The sequence below is a fragment of the Falco rusticolus genome, chromosome 2 (assembly GCF_015220075.1).
Source record: "Falco rusticolus isolate bFalRus1 chromosome 2, bFalRus1.pri, whole genome shotgun sequence".
Classification (NCBI taxonomy): Eukaryota; Metazoa; Chordata; class Aves; order Falconiformes; family Falconidae; genus Falco; species Falco rusticolus.
This window is the reverse complement of record NC_051188.1, coordinates 78,722,601-78,744,502: the sequence shown is the minus strand read 5'-3', so window position 1 is coordinate 78,744,502 and position 21,902 is coordinate 78,722,601. Positions and strand designations below refer to the sequence as shown.

At 41.8% G+C, this 21,902-nt stretch overlaps 2 protein-coding genes across 4 annotated transcripts in view; one reads left to right on the top strand and one right to left on the bottom strand.

Annotated features, from left to right (window-relative positions):
• BACE2 (beta-secretase 2) overlaps nucleotides 1-4,311 on the bottom strand; it is a 204,746-nt gene extending 200,435 nt beyond the window's left edge. Inside the window, exon 1 of the mRNA XM_037377929.1 lies at nucleotides 4,299-4,311. Coding sequence (XP_037233826.1) covers nucleotides 4,299-4,311 — 13 coding nt within the window. The remainder of the gene's footprint in view (nucleotides 1-4,298) is intronic.
• A 6,396-nt stretch (nucleotides 4,312-10,707) lies between these two features.
• Nucleotides 10,708-21,902, top strand: part of DSCAM (DS cell adhesion molecule) — a 439,842-nt gene continuing 428,647 nt past the window's right edge. The window contains exon 1 of one of the 3 annotated variants that reach the window (XM_037377795.1): nucleotides 10,708-11,334. In XM_037377795.1, the coding sequence (XP_037233692.1) occupies nucleotides 11,292-11,334 (43 nt within the window). In that variant the 5' untranslated portion in view covers nucleotides 10,708-11,291. The remainder of the gene's footprint in view (nucleotides 11,335-21,902) is intronic. The other 2 variants (XM_037377794.1, XM_037377793.1) reach the window with 2 other exon arrangements.

Here is a 21,902-nt window from a genome sequence, read left to right as displayed (position 1 = left end):
ATTTTGTTTTCATGATTCGGAAGTATTGACTTCTGGAGAATTCATCTCTTAATGTTAGCAATTGCAGGCAAATGGGATCTCCCTTAACACACACACATATACATATTGTAAAGCTTATTTGAGGGAATCTGGTTATTATTTATGTGAAAAGTCTATAACACTTCAGCTGGATGTATACATGCAGGCATTTTGCCATTTTCCCACAAAGCTTTGCCAACTCCCATCAGTCATGACCTGAAACAGCTGCTGATCACTTTTGAAGACGGAGTGCAGCGATCTGTGTGCCATGCTCTGTGATCGTTACCTGTTAGGGCGCAAAGTGAGATCACCAGGCTATTTAGAAGAAAATCTAAATATAGAAAAGAAAACTTGGAAAACCTGCCCTTACAGTGTTAGATGAAGGTCTTGGCATCTGAATTAAAACTATTTGGAAATGAGAAATTTAATTGAATGACGAATGCTAGCATGCTATCATTTTCTTCAGTACTAAACTGACTGTAAACCCAGACTTCATATGGAAAACAAAACATTCGGATTGTTACGTTTTCCTTATTCTCAATTGTTTTGTTATTGTAATTTGAAAATGCTAGTCAAAAACTATTGAAATTTTGAACTTATAGAGCAGAATGTTTCAAATATACCGAATTAAACTTTTTCCGAAAGGGGGATATTATATCAATTAACTTCTTGATCAGCCTTATGCTTATACTTAAATATGAAAGTCAGTGAAATTCAGTGAATCAGCTCTGAAATACCTCTGCAACAATAACTGAAATAAGGACTAACAGATCAGGAAAACAATACAGTATTCAGTCAAGCAAAATCAAATACTTATTTTATACTATATCATATGGAGTATTGATGCCAATGTTGCTCCTGAGGAATATTTTCTTTTCTCGGCATCTAGCGTTTTCTGTGGGTTAGGTTTTTAAACCTATTTTGGTAGAAAATCTTCTAGAACCATTTATTGACTTGCAACCAATTAAACATAACTTTGTTTTTTACGTCCATGTCTCAGGCAAAAGCAGGGAGACCAAAATAACAGGAAGTTATTCTCTTAACATTGTTGTGTAAGAAAGACAGGAGATGTTATGCAAGACAGGTGTATCTTTTTAAGACTTCTACCTTAAGGTTCAGCTAAAAATGCTTAAAGCCCATTGTGTTCTGGTCATACCATTTCAAAGGAACAGATAGCAGAAACAGACAGGATCCAGATGTATATGACAGGAGTAACAGAAGTAGGAAGGAATTCTGTGTTACCGGAATACAAGGTGGGGAGAGAGGAAATAGTAGCCTTAAGGAAGAGATGAATTGGCAAGGATGTGATAACTGTGTATAAAACAGGATGTACAAGCCAGGCATCCCTATTTGCTCCAGAGACAAACGTTGGCATTCTGTGCCGTGTGTCAAACACCAAAGTCCTCCCCTCCATATGACTGTGGCCTGCATACCGCTTTCTGTGTCTTGAGGTGTGGGGTGGCATGCAGGGATTTTTTTGTCTGTAGTTTTGGAAGAACTGTTCCAGAGTAGTGGAGAAAATGCATTTTCAACCTACTTCCCATTCCACTAAACTGCAGTCTTTTCTAGGTAAGGCAAGCAAGCTCTTTTTACTTCCCTGTTTTGTCTCTTGCAAAGATTATATTTATGCTATTTACTTAGTAGCAGTCACTTTATAAGCACTTAAACTCAGAGAAAACCCAACTGTGGTAAGTTTTAGTAAATGTAGGCTTTTTAAATGACCCACTGTCAACTAAAAATCAGCGTTGGTAGTGAAAAGACCATGTCTGACCGGTGGCTGCACTCAAAAAACCCCAACAACCCAAACCCACCAAAACCCCCCCAAAATCCCACCCACAATGCACAAAAGTCCCAAGGAGAATGCTTGAGAAGTACCAAACGCCAGTCTGCGCTGGACCCAGATCAGCTTCTCTGAGGGGGATGAAGTCAGTGTTTTTGCCACAGAACCCCTGCAGTTGACCTTGGGAGATCCAGACCAACCCTGCTGCTCAAAGCAGGTGAACGACTACGGCAGGTGTCTCGGGGCCTTTTCTGTCAGGTTTTGAATACTTCCAAGGGTGGAGACTCCACAAACTCTGTGGGAAATCTGTGCCAGTGTTAGACCACCCTTAGATTTTACTTATATATATATATACACACACACACATATATAATATCACGTTTAAATGGAGCTTTTCCTTTTCTGTTTGTGTCTATTGCCTTTTGTCTGTTCACTGGCTACCACTGAGAAGAGTCAGGTTACATCTTCTTTACACCATCCCATCAGGTATTTTTATGCATTATTAATATCCCCTCGAGCTTTTTCTTCTCCAGGCTAAATAGTCCCAGGTGTCTGAGCCTTTCCTGATGTATCACCATCTCCAATCCCTTAACCATCTTTGTGGTCCTTTACTGGACTCGCTCCAGTATGTCTGTCTTTCCTGGACTGAGGACCCCAAAACTGGTACACAGTACTCTAGATGTGTTGTCACCAGTGATGACATGACAATTGTGATTTTTTTCTCCTTTGATACCAGTCCAGTGTACTGCAGTCACTCACCTTTACCCAGCCTTTCATTTTACTGTGAAACTCTTCACTGGACAGGATATCCCGTTGCTTCTCTATCACGTTGCTTTACTGCTAAAGTCCCCTCATAGCACTGTGCTACCAAACTTCTCCCATGAAGCACTTCGAGTAATTTTCCATCTCCAACTGGTATATCAATTTCAACTTGTTTGCCAGACTTACAGTGAAGTTTCTGTGCTGGTATAAGAATCTCCTCCCCAAAAGACAAGATCTTTATTAGCTGCCTTCAAGTCTTGTTTGTGGGCTTTCTGCTATTTAAAAACTTGGGAACAGTTGGCTGCTATGGACATTGCTCATCTTGCTTAATTTAAACTATTTATGGTGCGAGTCACTGTAGCTTTGCTACATAATAAATGGAGAGAGAGGAACAGGGACTTCCAGGGTGCAATTTCTGTTCTACTTTGGATGACCACTTTAAGATGGGAGAAATCATATCTTAAATGTGCTTATGCCTCTGTTTTGGCTGTTAAAGGGGACCTAGATACCTGGTTGCGAGGAAGTGTCGGCTTTAACCTTTTGTGTTTCTCTGGATGACTTCATGACTTGAAAGGCATGAAGAATGTATCCATCTTACCTGTGAAGAATTTGCATTAGTAAAATTTATGTTGTGTACTCCAAAGTAAATGCAAATGCAGTTTCCTTCACAGTTTTCTGTTTCCTTTTTATATAAATGTTAACAATAGGTTATAGAAAATGCCTTATGGAGTCAAAATTATTTGTACAGTGGTGTGTAACCACACAGTTTCTTGATGATCTGTGATAATGTGCATAAAGTATGGATAGGCAAGAAAGGGATAACAAAAGAGGGGGATCACAGTTAATTGTTTGTGACTACACCTGAAAACATTCAGTTGCACCAGGAAAGAGGCCAACCACTACAAGGCTTTGCAACTAGAACATTTGGCTGCCAGATTTGGTGAGAGCTGTAATGTGGTGTATGGCCATGACGAGCTGGCTTAGTGGTAAGTTGCCCTTGCAGAAAGGGGCTTGGGTTTGCTCTGGTCAGCCTCCATGAAAGTCTTTCCAGTATATGTGGTCTGGCCCCATGAGCTGCCAGAAGTTTTTGTTTTCATGTAATCCATCCCATCTCCTCATTGGTCCCCTCTTCACCAAAACACCTCTTGCCTAAAGCTTTTGTGAAGGTCTCCTCTTCTGATGCCATGCCACACCATCAAATGTTTGTGGCCTCATAGAATAGAAACAAAAACTTTATGTGGAAATAATACAGAAGCTCCACTTGTCACACTGAAAGATTACGTGGTATGAAAGAAAAAAAAATCTCTCATATGTTGTGCATGTTTCTTTCCAAGGCAAACGATGGTATACTAGAAGGAGCATCGCTGATGCAGATGTATGAATGGAGAAGGTGTGGTTTTACTTTGTATTCCTGAGTCCTGAGGCAGGCTGTCTGAAGAACCTGTGTCAGCCTGCAGCTGTTCTTGCTGTGTTATCCATGACAACAAGTTGGCAAAGAATGTATTCCTACTGTTCTCCCTGTTGCAACCTCCTTGAGGAACCAACTGGAGCTTGTGAGGCAAGAACACTTGTGGCTAAATCCTCTCAGGAAATCCACAGCCATAACTCAATGGAAGCAGGAAGGAAAGCAGATGGAAGGGCTACCATTGCCCCACATGATGGCAAATGGAATTTATGTCTCTTTCTTTTCCCCGTTTTAACGCTCCCCCCATGGTAGGCTGTTGCTTGGCAACCCTACCTCCTTGCTCCATCGTTGCTCTGCAGTTCTACTGCTCCCCCCGGCCCCCTCCTTTGCTTCAGGGTTGGGAAGAGCCATACTCGCATGTGCTCCCAGCAGTCTTCCAGCAGAGATACTGCCTCTTCATTAGTACCTGGAATCAGGTGGGAGCTATGTGAGGAAGATGAGAATGTGGAGGACACTGTGTGTTGTCTGAGGCATGGCAAGCTCTGCATTTCCTCGTGCCTTCTGCATGTTGACTCTGGTCAGGGGTGTATTGGCTCCCAATAGTTCAATTCTTCTTTTGTTTATGTGGTTGCTATTCTCCGTAAGCCACTGGCATCCTGGGCAGGTAATAGAGAGCAGAATTTGGCTCAGGACCAGGGATAACCTTTCTTCCCACATAATTACGATACTTAATGGATTGCACTATAACAATTATTAAAGAGAGGTCTGCAGAGCTTTGAAATCATCATTCATTTTTTTAAAAAAAGCCTTGCTGAAGCTGTGATACTCCTTTAAATTTCCCTTTTCCCTGCCACTTCTTTTTAATAAGCAGCAGCTATGGGTCTGTATATATACATGCCCATATCCAAACCCAGACTAGTCCTACATCTCTTGTTAAAAGGCTCGGGCTCCTAATCAAAATAATGGAAAATCAGATTTAGAAATTAAATAGTACTCTTGTCTCAGCCTTTTTATGCTACAACATTATGATATGTACTGTGTGACATAGCTATGCCTATGATTCCAATATACGTAATTCATTCCATCACGTCTTGGCATTAAAATAATTTAATGCTATGGTCTTTAATGTCTTGTCTTTATGCATACATCAGACACACAAAGGGGTTTAGTTCATCTTTATTTGGAGACTTTTAAATGGATATCTTCAGCACTATAATGCTTGTATGTCATGTTATGCTGCTTTCTCTTATGAGAACCAATTAACACCAAGAGGAGCCTTTCTGCCCTTCTGTGAGCCCAGATTTTCACTGAGGACAGTTGTGTGTTGCTTTCCTAGCCTTCATCTTTAGCTATTTTACATGCTCCCCCTCCCCATCTTTTCTATGGTAGGAACAAACTTGTCTGAAGATGTGAAAATTAAAAAATTGTTTCTCCTGGCTTCTCCCCTCTGAATTGGAATATTTTTCCTCTAGTTGACTGTCAGTTCCTTAAACAGCCAAGAATCTTACCTTTTCTGTTTGTTTGTAAGATGCAATGCAAAAACAAGTCTATGGCACGGGGGAAAAAAAAATCAGTGCCCTATGTTTTGATGATGTTGTTTTAAATAGAAAAATCTGGTATTCTCCCAAAAAAACATGAATCATACACAGGGTTTTAAAATCCTTCCCACAGACTGGATTTTTCCATGACTTACTCTATGGTTTTCTAAGAAATGTCTGTCAGCTCCTCTCCTTCTCTCTCACAACTTTTGAACTTGCTGGCCAGTTTCAATCAATTTGTTAGGTGGGTGTAAGTAGAATATAGTTAAATCATTGCTTTCATGTGTGTGTTAAGTGTGTAAACATTCACCTGGGCAGATGAGAGAGAGAGAGAGAGAGAGACACTAATCCCACTCCAAATTCTTGAAAGCATTCGAAAAAATAATAGGCATGTGAGAATCCACTTAGGTCTTCAGTCTTCTGACTAAATATCCAGAGGAATTCTTTTTTCCACTGATTCTGTGCTCACAGAACCACCTGATGGGGTAAGCTTGCTTGTTCATGCTTTTCCGATATTATTGGAACCCCAAGAATGAACTGCAGAAGAAAAGAGTAACTTCCGTCGGGGGGGAAAAAATATATCGCCATTTTCTGCTTTCAGGCTTAGTGTGTTTTAAGCCATCTATACGGTTTTTGAAAGCTGCTGCTTTAATTCATGAGCATATCAAGACTGAATGGTTAATTGTGTGTATACTGTAAGGACAGGTCAAGCGAGAGAGCACGTTTTTTGCCAGATAATAATATTCTTGCACATTATCAGCTTGGAGTAGTCAATGCCTTCAGATGAAGTATAGGAAGAAACTGTACTTACTCCCTTGTATTTCAGGGCTGGACTAGATAGGTATTGGTAGTACAGATGCTTTTTACAAGTTAATTGCATGCAGTTTTTTAGATTTTGTTTGTCCATCGTGAGTATTCCCAGCTTCATAGTAATAAACAGAGCATTTCAGATTTTCATAATGGTTCTTATAGAACTAGAAATTACTTTTAAATTCTTAAGTGTCCATGGAAAATATTTAAATTTTGCAGCTTGTTCTGATAAAGATGGCTGACTTTGAGCTTATAGATATAAGCATTAAGCTTGGTAGCCAGTGAATATCAGAAGGTTTAGCAATAGGTTTTGACAAGCATTCAACATTTATCTGAATCTTTCCAGTATCAAATCGGGCATGAAGTCTTGTGAGGAAAACCTGTTCTCACAAGGCTTTTGATTCTTCTGTTTCCAGACTGATGGAAACTACCGAAAAGCTTTCCCACTTCTGCTCCTCTTCCCTTCTTAACCCCTGGTCCCTTTATCACTCTTTGAGTTTATCTTCCTTCACCACGAGTACAGTGACAAAGCTTTAGTTTGCCTGAAAATCTGGGCAAGAGTTGTTCAAACCTGTCGTCTTCAGCTTTAAAACAGATTTGAGTCAGACAGATGATTTAAAAGATTTGATTCAGAAGATGGAGTTCTGAATGCTTTGGACTGGTATTTATTTCAGCCAGATATTCACAAAACCTTTGTATGATGCCTCTTTGCTTATTTTCATTAGAAGGGGGAAAAAATAATTGCTTACTGAAATATTCCGTGTTTTGTTTCTTTACTGTTATTATCTCAGGGTGGTATGCTTCTGCTTTGGTTTTGTTTTTAAGCTAACTGAGACTACAACTCCTTTCTCATAGAACTGAAAACACTGTTAAATCTTAATAAAATTAAAATCATAACTAAATTTACAAATCAAGTTAGTTTACTTAGTAGATAGCCCCTAGCAGTTATCTTTACCTAGTCTATAAACTAATAACCAGTATTTTTGCTTTCAAACAACTATGCTGAAAGAACATAGTCAAGATGACTACAGTCAAGGCAAGAGGTCGAAAATGAAGAGACACAGAATGATTTAGAAACTGAGGGATGATTGATCCAAGGTCTCATCTCTTCCAGAAACTGGGTTGATCAGTCATTTAGATTCTGGTTTCATGCATGTTCTTTTTTTATTTTTATTTTTTTTTTCCCTAGGTCTTCTTACTGTTGAGAACTTCCTCTCTCACCATGCTTTCTCTCTACTTCTTCTCTGCTTCCCTCCCATTCTTTCTTCCCTCAGGTACTTTTAAAACCATTTTCAAAGCTGAAATTGCAAATGAGATTTTTGCATTCTGAATGACAATGAAGGGCTGTGTTTGAATAGTTGAATGCTTCAATGGCAGATATTTGACTGAGTTCCCTAAAGCCCAAAGCCTATGAAACCATCCATGATCTGAATAGAACCAATTACTGCTGCTGCTCCCAGCCCAGTCTCTCCTTGGAAGATTCCTTTGTTTATTAAAATCCAAATCAATGCAGACTTATTGTAGACAGGCCATTTTATCTTTTCCTTTGAAAAAAGAATTTTCCTGTAAGACTGGTTACAGAACTTATAGACCAGATATATCATCTTCTAATATGGTTATGTGAAATATTCAGCCAGCTGGATCATTGTAACCTACTTAATTTTCACAAAGGCAATTTGCATCCATCTTTATTGGGTGTGTTGGTCTGCTGTGGTCATTTCTTGTGTGTCCACTCACTCAATGTGAGAATGTGATGTCCATGCATTGCAAAATTGGTTTGCAGACCTTGCCATTTAACCCTTTCTGTGTGTGCTCAACTGAAAGCTGGTGGCTGGGTAGATTGTTGTCAGACTGATCATGCCAGTGGTGTTTCTATATGTACTTCATGCTGGTGGCTCAGGGGGCAACTTGAATGTGTGTGGCCAGAACTTTCAGAAAGTATATTGATGTTCTGTATGCTCCATTGGAATCAGATGACTCAAAGGCATTGGGGTTTCAGTGAGGTCCTAATACAGAAGTCTTCTCTTCATGCTTTCTGCAGTATAATGTAATCTGAAACGCTAAGTGTCTGAGATACATTTAAGGTGATCAGCAGCAGATGTGTACTGTTGCCACATCTTTGTCAACTTCAGATCTTCCTCATAGAGCTTGTGTGATAGCTGCAGAAAGCAAGGATGATCAACCCAATACAGTCAACTAGTAGATCATCTAAACCCAGTTTAAGAACTGAATTTAAGCTGCTTTTAAGATTTTTGACCCTCAATCACAGTTACAGTAATAGTGGCATAAGACACCCTCCCCCCACCCCTGCCCCAAGAAGATATAATTATGTGCAAACTCTAATTAGATATCTTGCTGGGAAATGATTGGATTTGTTTTGGGGAAAATTGAATAATATCTAGCCACTTGATCTAGAACATTCCATTTTAATAAAACAAACAAAAAAGCATAACGGGGGATGCTTCTTCGTTGATGACCTTAACTAGCCTTGATTAAAATTGAAGCGTGATTTTTCAGATGTGAAAAGTAGGATTCTGACCGATTTCATGTACTCTGTGTGGAAGTTATTACGTAGTCTTGTTTCTCTGCTTTGACAGATTGTTTAATTTAGGTTTTAGTCAAGTTATTCCCTGAACAGCAGAACCTATGAACCCTGCTTTCATGCAAAATTGTGTCCTGCCTTCCCCTCCCTTCCTTAAACCTAGTTTGGGACTCTGATTACGGTGCCTAGTTGGCTGGCTGTGGCTAAAAAGGCCATATACCCACTGAAAGTTGGACCCTTGCCTTTTGGTGCCACAGAAGAACAAATTAAAGACTTACTCTTTCAGTCTGCAGCTGCTGTTGTTGTTTTAAATAAATTGAAGTGCACGGAAACTTGCTTGAGTCTGCTTTAAATGAAACTGAAATTTGTCAAGGGCTACTAGAGTTATGTAGACGAGTAAAGGAGGTAGAAAGGCATAAAAAGGTGGTATATTTTTCCAGTGTGGTATAGCACTGTAAGTCTTAAGCCCCAGACATGTTTTGGGTTTCAAAATGGGAAACAAAGCAATTCTGAAAGAGCTGCCTGAACAAATCTGTCATGAACTTCTCCAAAGAGCTCTCAAATGAATACTTACGCATTTCTGCTAGTCACTAGCTCTCTTCTAAACAAAGAGATTAAAGTATTGTCATTTTTAACAGAACTTCACTCCCAATAAAAGCAAATGTCCTTTTTTTTCTTTTTCTTTTTTTTTTTTTTTAAATAATCCCTCAAGACATTTGTACTTCTCTCTTTAATTTTTCTGTAATGGCTTCAGATGCTATTTCCCACTGAACAGCTTCCCTGGTTACCCACATCTTTTTCTTAAGGGCGACTCTGAGCAGCTAGTCCCTGCCCAATATTGGTCTCATCTTCCCTGCTTTCACTTCAGGGCTTCAGTCTCTCCTGGCTGATATCCAGCCAAAGGGGGATGCAGAGTATTAAGCATTTGCATGATGGCTTTCACCGTGCTTCAGTTGCAACTTCGGTTTTCTCCAGAATTAGAATGAAGGGCCTTATACAGTGCTTTGGGGGTGTGTTTTGGTCTGTTCTTGTATGGCTTTAGAAACATCTCCAGACAGACGTTCTTCCCTGTCCAGCTGTGCTGCTGAGCTTTTCTGCACATGTTCGTCCCAAAGTCTTTTTGGGAGACATCTTTTCCCAGGTTTCATTACAGTGCACAAGACCGAGTGTTGGCAGCGTGGCAACGTCTGGTGCTATAAAGCAGTTTAAAATAAATATACTGTCCTGTGAAGACCCCCAGATGGGAAGTGATCCTGTTTGGTAACACACTGGGGATTCTGCAGGCTGAGATTCCTTATTACTTTGTTGTGTTTGCTTTTCATCTCACAGCTTAAATTCAGAGTTGCCCCAATGCTGTTCTGTATTTCACAATATTGATTTTTTTCCCCACTGTATTCATTTAATACTTTAAACTTTTTTTTTCCCTTTTCCTTTTTGACCAACCTTCATATCATAGGTGTGAAGAAAGAATAGATGCAGAAATTGGTTTTAGTTAGAGAGAGGGTAATTTACTCTTTTGCTACGGGGAGGAGGAGGGAGATTATTGCCACAGAAAACAAAACGCGAGAAAGGCCAAATAGTATCTGGAGCTGTGTAAGCGCTGGGAAAATGTAGAGTGAGAGATGTGTTTTTTCTTTCACTTTTGCACAGAATCCTAGTCAGTTATTTGATGCGCTCGCCCGTCTGGGCTGTGACCTTCTAGAAGGGCCCCCTCCTCCAGTCCCCCCGCACAGCTTGTCAACACATTAGTCATATACAACTCAGCTGATGCCAAACGGACGCGGTTCAGCCAACTATTGAGGGGCAGGGTATTCTGCCGCCTTCTTCGATTGGCCTTGGTTTTTTCCACTGTGGAGACTTTGTGGTGCTTTAAGACTGCAGAGGGCTGGGAGCGAGCGGGCTGGCGCGGGGTTAGCGCTGCCCTGCGCCGCGCCGGGCGGCAGGAGCGGGCTCAGTGCGGTCACAGCTGCCGGCGAGGGAAGATGCGCCCGCCCGCCCGCCTGCCTGCCGCCGGGCCGGGGGCAGCCGTGTGAGGAGCCGCTCGCCGCGGCTCGGGGCCGGCCGCTGCCGGGGATGCTCCTGTGCTGGCGCCGGAGGATTTTGTCACCTGTGGCCCTGCCCCCGCCGACCTGCGGGCGCCTCCCTGAGCCGAGGACGCACCTGGGCGCCGCGCACCCGCCTCCCGCCCCCGCCGCCGGCTGCCTCTTCCCCCGCCCGAGAGCCGGGCGGCGAGTGTCGGCGGAGCCGCGGGGCTGCAGGCGGGGCTGAGCGCTCGCTGGGCGGACGAGCGGCCCCGCAGGCTCCGAGCAGCCACCAGCCGAGGGAGGCGGCGGCCGGACCCGGTGCGCGCTGCCTGGCAGCTCCGGCCCGGCCGTGGGCGCGGCGGGCGAGGGCGAGCCCGGAGCCCGGAGCGGGGAGCGGGGGAGCGGCGGGGGCATGTGGATGTTGGCCGTCGCCTTGCTCCACAGCATCTCGCATGGTGAGCGCTGCCGGCCCCCGCCCGGGGCTCCTTCCCCTTCCCCTCCGCGGGCGGCGAGCGGGTCGCGGTTGTGCCTTTTGTGTTTAACGCGTCGCGCCGGCTGCCGGCAGCCGTGGGGAGAAGGAAGGGCGAAATTGCGCTGTAATCATCGGAACTAGCTTACCTAGCAAAGTGACAGCCCGTAACCTGGCCGCTCTGCCGTGTGTCTGCCTCGGTCGGCATGAGACCGTGCTTGCAGGGGCAGCGGCAGGGGTGCTTTTTTCTTTTTTTTCTTTCTTTCTTCCTTTCTCTCTTAGGTGGAAAAGTACAGAATTTTGCCAAGTGCCGTATGAATCCGGCTGAGTACACGGGGATAATTTGAAGGGCTTTCAGTCTGAGCGCTTGCGTTGAGATACTGCTTCCCTTTACCTCTTGGGTTTTTTAATCGCCCTGTGCTTTCACCTAACGATTATTTTCTTACGTATTTAAGAAGTAATATTTCAAAATTACTTCCCTTTCATCATTTCACTGTAAAGGTACTTGCTCTGGTTCCCCCCCCCCCCCCCCCCGCTCATTTATGTAAAAATATGCACGGATAAGCATTACATCATCTGAAAATGTTGAAGACTTTCAGTCAATTATAAAGTTAGGAAGGGGAAATAAGAGTGGAGATAGAATAAAGGTAAACCTGTTCTTTTTTTCTTTTTTTTTTCTTTCTCCCCCCCCCCCCCCCCCCTTCGTTCTGCCAGCTGTTTGATTAACAGATATTTATTGCAGTTTCTGGTTGGTTTTTTTTTTTTTTAATAGTGTATGGGGGTATTTTGGAACATTTAGATATATGTGATTGAAAACTGTGTCATATATGAAAATCAGTTTAAATTGCATAACTTTTATTGAAATGAGTATAAGCATTGCTGTTTTAAGGATAGCAAACAAATTATGCTGTGGTCTGGGATTCTAGCTATTCTGTTACGTTGCCTCCTTCTCAGATTTGAGAATGTAGTATTACCTGTAAGGCTTTACATCCTGACAGTGAAATCAGGAAAACTAAATGCACAATTCGCAAAATAGGCAAAGCAGGTAGAATAGAAGAATGTTTCTTGTATTGAATGAATGTGAGATAAGCATAGGACAAAGTGTAAGGTTTTCCTGGAAGATAGAAATAATTGAACCTCTAGCAGAGGGTGAGGAATGAATGCTGGATGAGGGTGCCTTCACATCTTCTTAAGTATACACTGGATGAGAAAATACATTGACAGGCATGGGCAGTCCATTGAGAATAGCCAGATAGATCGTAAATTAGGAGGTGAATCTTAAGTGTGTATTTAGGGTTATTTTAAAACATTTTCTTCTTCTGAGTGCCACAGAATGCAAATTGATTGAGAAACTGTAAACTTTAAAATTTTACATTTCTTCTAGCAGTAAGACAGCTGCAACAAGTTCTAACGTTAAGAATTTATTTATTTATTTTACTTTTTAATATTTTTATTTATTTTTTGACAGGCAGTGCTGTGCCGTTTCTCTCTAGCCACTTCAGCCAGATACCTTGGAGGAAGAGATCTGCTGTTAATAAGACAGACAGAGTCAGCCTGAAGTATATGCTTTTACGGGCGCTATTCATTTAAAGCTAGATTTGCATAGGAAATAAACCTGTTTCTGTTCAGAAATATTACATCTTTTAAAAAAAAGATGAGGCATGTATTTTGGTCTCCTGTACTGATGCTATAAATTTTATGTTCTAAGCTAGTTAGTCCCCCTTCCAGGGGATTTTGAAGAACAGTGTAATTTTTGCTTTATGAGGCTGAAATACTACCAAAACCACTTTCTTTTATTCCTTGATCTATGAAGTCAGTAGCAATTTCACTTTCAGTATACACGTGTTTTTGGATCACAGTAAAACATGAATTTGTAACCCAAAGATTTTTCTAGTTTTAATAGTATAATATGTAAGTGATAGATGCATCTGCATAGTTTCTATACTGCCACACAGCAACATCTGTATGTTCGTGAATCCAGATTACTAAAACAAAATGGTTTTGTGTGTGGTAACATTTTCAGATGAAAGCATTGTAGAAATATGTAGTGGATGGTTCAGTTATTCTTGGCAACTTTAAGAAGTGTGTTTGTTTTTGGCATCATGCTTGATGTCAAAATGCATATGTATTTAGGATCTTCCTAAAGGAATTTTTTGAAAATGACACCTACCTTCACGTTAAGGCTGAATAAATTGGTTGTGTTTATTAGTAACGCTTATGTGGACTATCATAACTGAGTTGAGTCAGAAAATAATATTTTTAAAGGACTTCAGGTTTTCACGCAATGTCATATCAGTTATGTGTCTCTTTGAAAGAAATGACTGCATATATAAATAGATATGTCACATACGCATTTTTTCATTATCTATAACTATATCTGAACTCCGTTGTGTGATAGGCAGTATTCTTTTATGACTCTATTGAGTGTGTGTGTGGGGACAGGCTACTGGAGGTGGCTTGACTTCTGCCATTGCCTTTTCTGAATCCCTTATGGAACCATACTGCGTTCACTTAAAACACACACACACATGTATGACTGGTTTTCAGTTACGTGTTACATCTTGTTCTAATTTTAACTTTAAAATGTGTAAGATTGTTCGTGATTATGTTCCTTGTTTGTTGTTGCTGGGGGGGGGGGGGGGAGTGTTCCCCTTTTCGAGGGGAGAAATAGCTTAAAAATAAACCTGCGCATTATGGATTTAACCCTGTAGCTGTCGTCTTGGGCTAAATTTCTGTTGAAGATAATAGAAACCATCTGAATAACATTAGCAAGGTTGGCCCCCATATTTCCCTACAGTCACTCAGCAAAAATACATTTTTGTCAAATTAGATACAAGCAGTGTCACTGGGTAGGCTTTATGTTTGTGAAATAGCTTCCTTCTGGGGACAATGAAATACGGATGTGCTGTTCCATCCAATTAGTATTTCTGAAGCCTGAAACAAAACCTTCCCAAATACCTGGCTGAATATTTTTAGATTTTGTAAAGGCTTTAAAACTGTCATTGCTGTGAGTTTCTTAAAAATACAGGTAACTGTTAACCATAAATGTATTGCAGCCTTAGTAAGTGCATGGGACGATATAGACATCAGTGGGAGTATGCAGCTAAATTCACCACTTCGAAAGCCTGAGTCATGCAGGTACAGTCCTGAGCAATGCTTTTGAGTTACCTTCAGGGTTACTGTATCTATATTACCTTCCACATTACTATACCTATATATTCTGAAAGCAAGCATGTAAAATCTACAGCAGAAGTCTACTGTAGCCTGGTTGTAATTAGTAAGGGGGCATTTCACTTGGACGGAGAAGGTAGGGGGGCATGTGAAGGGAGACTGGCCTTCAAAACCCTGGCTCTGTATTGTAATTACTATGAAGAAGTTTGTTTCAGAATTTGGATGCTGTTTTCAGAAACAAGTATCTTTCAGTATTGTTAAGAGAACCCATTTGCATGATTCTTTCTGGCTGCGTTTCCTATGTGCTTGTTGTGCATAGATGTTCTGCTGAAATCAATGGAGCATCAGGAGGCACCCAATACAGTACAGATGACACTAAAAATAAATTTCCATTACAATTAGTTTATGTTTGAATCCTTCCCCTGCCCTATATCTATCAAGATGGGTTTTAGCAGCATGTGCGGAGACTGAGAAGGATCACACTAAACTGAGAGCAGGGGTTAGGCTGGAGAATGAGTAGTGAAAGTAACGGTGGTGCTAATGACACTCTCCAAAGAAAATGATGAGACTCAGTGCTGGGGATGAAATGTTTAAGGAAAAGTAAAGGGCTTTCATTGTAGAAACATATTGTAATATGTGCATAGCTTGAGTGGAATTGTGTAACCAGATCCTTATCTTAGGAAGTTTAATTCACGTGCAGAAAGTGTTTAGCTTGGTGTATGTTTGTGAATGGCACAGTACAGCTGATGGTGTTTTCAATCTGGCGTTACTCAAGTTATGAATAGCTATTAATTAATCACCAGATGCCAAATAGAGGAAAATTGTTACAGCTGGGCAGTCAGACTACGTTGGAAATGCCTATTTCCATTTCAAAGGAAGTGTTTCTCCTCTGCTCGGGGTCTACCCATCCCCAGGCTGAGGGGCTCGCTGGCTCCGGCGTGGGCAGCGCGGCGCAGCCTGCGCGGTGGCCGGGAGCCGGTGCCACACGACACTAGTGGGCAGCAAACCGCACGGGTCTGGCGGCGCGTCTGAGCAGCCGTGGGAGCGGACGGCGCCCGGAGGAGGCGTTTTGTCTGCGTTTTTCTATCAATGCTCGCTAAACTTTTTAACTGGTGGATGCTGCCTTTTCTCCACAGCACTGAATAGCAGATGTGTGTGAGAATGAAAGTATTTTTGGTAACGGTTTAAACTGAAGTTTATTTCCACGAATGGTAAAAACAAACCCCTAAACCCTCTTAGGTTGATTACAGCTCTGCACTGCCGTTTCATAGAGTCATTTAGGTTGCAGGATACCTTTAAGATCACCAAGTCCAACTGTCAACCCAGGACTGCCAAGTCCACCACTAAACCACTTCCTTATGCACCGTGTCAACGGCTTGTTTAAACACCTCCAGGGTCGGTGACTCCACCACCTCCCTGGGCAGCATGCTCCAATGCCTAACCACCCTTTCAGTGAAGAAATTTTTCCTAATTTCCGATCTAAACCTCCTCTGGTGTAACTTGAGGCCATTTCCTCTTGTCCTATTGCTAGTTACTTGGGAGAAGAGACCAGTGTGCACCTGCCTACAGCCTCCTGTCAGGCAGCTGTAGAGAGCAATAAGGTCTTCCCTGAGCATCCCCATCTCCAGGCTCAACAACTCCAGTTCCTTCAGCTGCTCCTCATAAGACTTGTGGTCCAGACCCTTCACCAGCTTCAGTATCCTTCTGTAAACATGCTGCAGCAGCTCAAAGTCCCTCTTGAGGTGAGGGGCCCCAAACTGAACATAGTATTCGAGGTGTGTTTCAGTGGCATCTCTTCAGTGCTGCTGCATCCAGAGAAGTTCAGAATTTGGTTTTCATTGTGTTGGTTTTTGAGTGAACTTTTGTCATGCAATATACTGATAAATTGAATTATTCGGGGAAATTTTGTGGGCATTGAGTAGGTCATCCAGAAATTTCCTCCAGCTCATGAGCTGTACAAGGCTCTAGTTACAGGAGCAGCTGGGCTTAGGTTGCACCTCAACTATTTTTGTCTTTGCCTGGATGAGTGTCTTAAGGAATATGCTGCTGTTTCAGGTGTGTGGGTTGTTTAGGGTGGGGAAATAATCTCCTTTACCTGTTTAATAAGCATTCAAGTGACAAAAAACCCAAAAAGCAATGAAATGAAATGTTGGGGATGGGAGGTAGTGGATTGAGGAGCAAAATAGATGGACCTCTTTCCTTTCCTCTTAAAGTTTACTCTAGCTAACAAGTTAAGACATGCATAGGTTCAAGGCCTGTTTGAACGTACCACTCATTTAGCCTTTGATTTTAGCTGGAATATGCCATTTATTAATCTCTTGGTCTAGGACTCTTTCAGATTTGCAGTGGAAAGACATTAATTCTGGCTTTCATTTTAAAAGCTGGAGAAGGAAGAAGAGCATTATATTCAACTTAATTATTCTAAGGTACAATTACTTGATTTTTAAAAAAATTTACTTCTTTGAGGCATTGAAACTAAAACTACTAAAAAATTCTGTTCAAGCAATACAGGTCTGTAGATCAGAATACTTAATTATTTCAAGGTGAATGTGTAGCTGTATGCAGTTAAATTATTTGTTTCACAATATAGTTTGAGATATTTCACAATCCTTTTTAATCAGCACTTCCTTTTCCTTTAACCTGTTATGAAATCAATGAAATTAAGATTTCAAATTATATTATTCTTCAGAAGAAACCCTATCTTCTTGGTCTTCACCTCCCTGTCTCTTAAAGGCATTTCATCTAACAATTGCTATTTTCAAAAATAAAATAACATAAAATGGGAGGTATTTCATAAGAGCCTTTCACAGCACAATATTTTAGAGCACAGAAGAGAACCTCTTTAAGAACAAGCCAGGGATTCCTCAGGCACTTGTTAGCACTGTGAGCTTTTCTTGCTATTGCTTTTCCTTTTATACTACCATTCATGAAAAAATTCTTACTACCTCATAAGTATTTTTTTTCCCCAATTAGGGCATTGGTTTACCCATCAGAAAAAGGAAAACTGTGGTACATCAATACATACCTTTCATAGTGGAGTGGGCAACAAATGTTATGATCCTTACTGAGGAAAGAAAGAAGGAAAGGATGGACAGACAGGATGACAGAGATTAACAAGTCTTCCCAGCATCCCTATTTAAGCTATTTTTACTTAGAAGGCAGGGAGTTAGATTTAAGAGTGAGCCAGCAATCCTATTTATAGAAAACCATTTTTAAATGCAAAGGCTTTGAGAAAGAGAGTCACCTCCATACTAAACACCAGCCTCCCTGGAGCTTCCTAGTAATTGAGGGAGAGAGCAGCCTGGCGACCCGAGCTGAATCATTGATGTTTCTCTGCCGAAGCTTCCAGAAGGGCAGACCCTTCATAAACACAGGAGCATGGGCCATGGGGCAGCCCCAGAGTACATCTGAAAATAGCACCCTGCTACATGTCAGGTGTGGCAGATAGAAAGGCATATGCAAGGACCACCTGAGAAATTTTTTGCCTGGGTAACGTTCAAAGCCTCTACATGCATAGCACCATGTGAGCTGAAGACCAAACATCCTGCTCATGTGGCTCTTAATCTAGTATGTCAGGGATACAGTTCCTTCTGAGATTTTAAAAAATATCTATATATATTTATACACCCTCTACCCCCGCCCCCCCCGTGTAAATCCATATAGTTTTTAATTGCTTAAATTGCTACTGTGTATGGAAAATCTGGCATTTGCTTTGCTGTCTAAGTATTCTGATGCTATTTTCTTCCAATTAATTACACAGTAATCCCATGCAGAAGATTTATGGCTTAAGATTTATGTTTGTACTAGGCTAAAAATTACTCTTAGTAACTTTCTGTCATCTAAAGTAATTTTTTGAGTAAATTTTGGGGAGCCCTTCATTATTTTAGAATATCAGAAACATAATTCTTGAAAGGGCTGGGGATCTTTCAATACAAATAGAATATAATTATGTTGCACTGTAGCTGTGAATAGTTGCCTATCTACGTAATCTACTCACAGTGATTCTATAGGTAAGATCGTAGGGTTGCTCTGTCTATATAAATATCTGTTGGCGTGAAATCATTCTATGTGGTTTTGCAAGTGAGTGGCTTATGCTAAGCCTGCACACTGAGGGTGTCTGTCTCTCAGCATTTTAGAGTGGCAGCCCTCCATGGCCCCAGTTTGTAGGTGCCACAGAATTACAGGACTTGATGGAAGTGTTTGTTTTCAGTTCTGTTCTTTAGAAGCATCTCCATCATAATATGTTGTTGTTCAGTAGAATTTCCTAGAGGTTTAGTAGTTGGTATGGATTTCAAATACCACATGTGAGTCCTTGATGTGTGGCTCTTGTTTGAGCTGACAGAGGAGGCTAGCTGGGATACTGAAATGTGCAGACTTGGAGGAATCCATATGTTGTTGTTACAATGCGTACTGGACTGCACAAATGACGTGGTAGGATTTGAGTGCACCAAAATGCTGGTTGGTTGCTTTTCCCAGGCTGTGGAAAGGTGATTCATGACACGTAAGCTCATGCTTTTGCTAAATTCTCTTGCATGATTGTTTTATCTATCAGAAATTATTATGTGGTTGGCTTTTATTTTGTGTGTGTGTGTGTTTGATTTTGTTTTTGATTTTGTTTTACAGTATTACCTTCAGAAGTCTTTGGGGTTTTCTGCGGGAGCATTGTTCTTTGGAATTTTGGCCCTGACTCAGGAAAGTATTGTGAATGCATAAAGTCAGTCTCTTGAAAACTAAGAGGTGAGCATGTGATGTGCTGTCAGACCACTTCTGGCTTGAGCTAAGGACAGAGGAAGTCCTTGACAAAGTCCTTTTTGTTATGAAAAGCACATTCTGATATCTGGAATGGGATCCTGGTGGAAAAGATGTCATTCAAGCAAACCAGGCTTTAGGTGGACCTCAGTTTAACAGAAAAAGCCTCCTGTGGTTCACTATCCAGAAGGTCCTGCATGTACTGCACATTCTCCAGTGGAGTTTCTTCCTCCCATTAGGTGGCTTTTCCGTGGGGCAGTTTAAAAGCCAGTTCACATATTATTTCTAGACAGGTTAACCTAGTTTGAGTTGCAACTGCAGTTACAAAGTGAGGCATTTGCTATGTCATGATATGAAGGAGGCAATTTGGGAGATTGTCACTCAAGCACAAGTTCTCTAGATCCATCTGTAGACAAGGTAGAGGTTTTATTTGGCATAGTAAAGTGATTCCCAAATATGTAGAATAATTATTTGCATTATACCACTTCATGCTTTTATCTGTATATATTTAAGAAGCTTTCCTTTCTACCTTTTGCCCTAGTTTTGTTGTGTGACCTGAAGGTTTCTCTTCTACCATGACAACATTTTCCACAGCCCTGTTGTGCAGGGGTTCTAGAAAACAGATTTTTATCATTGCAAGGGAAAAGAGAAGCACAGAGAGTAAGGTTTAGCTCTCTATGGGACCTGAGTGATAGGTGATGCTTGCCATGTTTTTTGTCATGTCAGCTGTAGCTGGATCTTTCTGCTCTCAGCTTTTATAAATATATATATTAAAAAATGGATGCTTAGGGGAGAGACAGGGAAGGGGCTATGAACAGGATTTTTAGCAGGGAAGGTAAGAGGGAAAAAGGATAAGCTTGAGACTACATGGGTATCCAGACAGCGTTGCAAGGTGTGATAAGAAGAGCACTCAAAGAGCATGAAGACCTGTGGGGCAGCAGGAGAGAAGTCTCTGAAGGCTGAATCTGAGCTGGACAGCTTTCGGCAGGAGGCTCTGAAGTCTTGGCTTCGGTCTGCAGTGGAAAAGGCAAGGCTGAGCCTGTTGCCTTGTGAGCAGGAGGCGTGGGTGGGGAACAAAACAGCTTGTCGCTTTGGGACTCCCTGGGGCAGGTCCCCATGACTCTGTGACTCCATCTTGGCTGCTGGTCTGTGCCAGGGAGGAAGCTGGTGCTTTGCATGGATCCTGCTGTGCCTAGCGAGGGGGAGCTCAGGCTCCCGACTGCCATCGTCCCTCACTTGCTGGTATTCAGATTTTTTCTTTCATGTCTGCCCATGCCATTTCATCTGTGACACATGCTTAATTTGAGGCCTGCAACCCCTCCTCTCTCCACCCTATTCTTGCAGTTGCTTATATTTATTTTGATAGCAAAACTATTTCTCCAGTCCCTAAAAGCTTTTCCTCTGAGGCAAGAAATGGATTTGGGGGAGTGAGGGGGTTAAAGATGGAAAGCAATGCTATGCATGTCAGTGTGGCTGTATGATAGGATGTGCAAGTTCCTTGTTTGAGTGAGGAAGGAAGGAGCTGAGTCCCTTTATTGGGCAGGAGGGAGAAAATTAATCCTCAGAAAAAGATGCTGAGCTGTCAGGTTTTCTGAGAAACGCTGGCAGTCATGATTTTCTGTTCGGTTGTTGAGAGCTGGAACTGGCAGGTTTGGTGCAATGGGGTCTACTCAGTTCATGTGCCTGAATGGCCAGCCTTGCTCCTGGGGCTGTCTCTGGATGGGGTCTCCTGGGGACAGCTCTGGGTGGATGAGGATGTCTCCAAATCACCAGGCTCCTGCTCCACTGGAGAGCAGCTCTTTGTCTCTACAACAAATGGGAGAGCCAGTTGTTTAGCAAGCCCTGAGGAAGACTGTACAGGTATGGTAGGAACACAGCCTGGAGTAAGGAATGTGGAGATAGAGATATGTATTTTTTTTCCCCTGGGGAAGAAAGGAAGGTTTAGGTTTTAGCTTTTCTGTCCTAGTCTAGGTAAAAACTATGTCCAAATGCCTTCCTTTCTTCACTGTTTTTTTGCCTTTAGTTAGTGTGTTCATGCTTGAGAAGGAGCAGTGCAACTTCAGAGGGATGTGACTGTCCTGTTAAAGCGCTACATGCACTCAAGCTGCGTTTGTTTCACTAGTGACAGAGCTAGAGGCCTTCTTCAGTGTCTTAACTGGTGGCACATGTGAAGGCAACGCAGAGGAAAAGAAATGCCTGTCTGAAGACACTGTAGCTGTAGCAGTTCAGTGCATGTTTATTATGTTCAAAGGTCAGTCCCTAGTGGATAAAAGCAATTACAGTATTCCCACCACATCTCAAAATGCATTTCTATAGAAGAGAAAAATGCTGGCTAATGAGGGTTTAAAAAACATTTTTCACAGCTAAATAATAGTAGTCCAACTGCTACTTAATTTCAAGAAGCTCTGAGAACTTTCTGGATCAGTAAGTTGTGTTTCTGTCTCTGCCACGTTCAAAGATAATAGGCTTTTTTGCCCACTATGTCATGGAGTTACTCTTCTTCCCCACATCATCTCTGTTACTTTCAGTCCCCGCTGTGGACGCACATTGCAATAATTGGCATAGGGGATTAAAGTTGGTTGATCACCTTAGCGCTGGCATTTCCTAAGGCATGTGCATTTGGCCTTGTGCTCA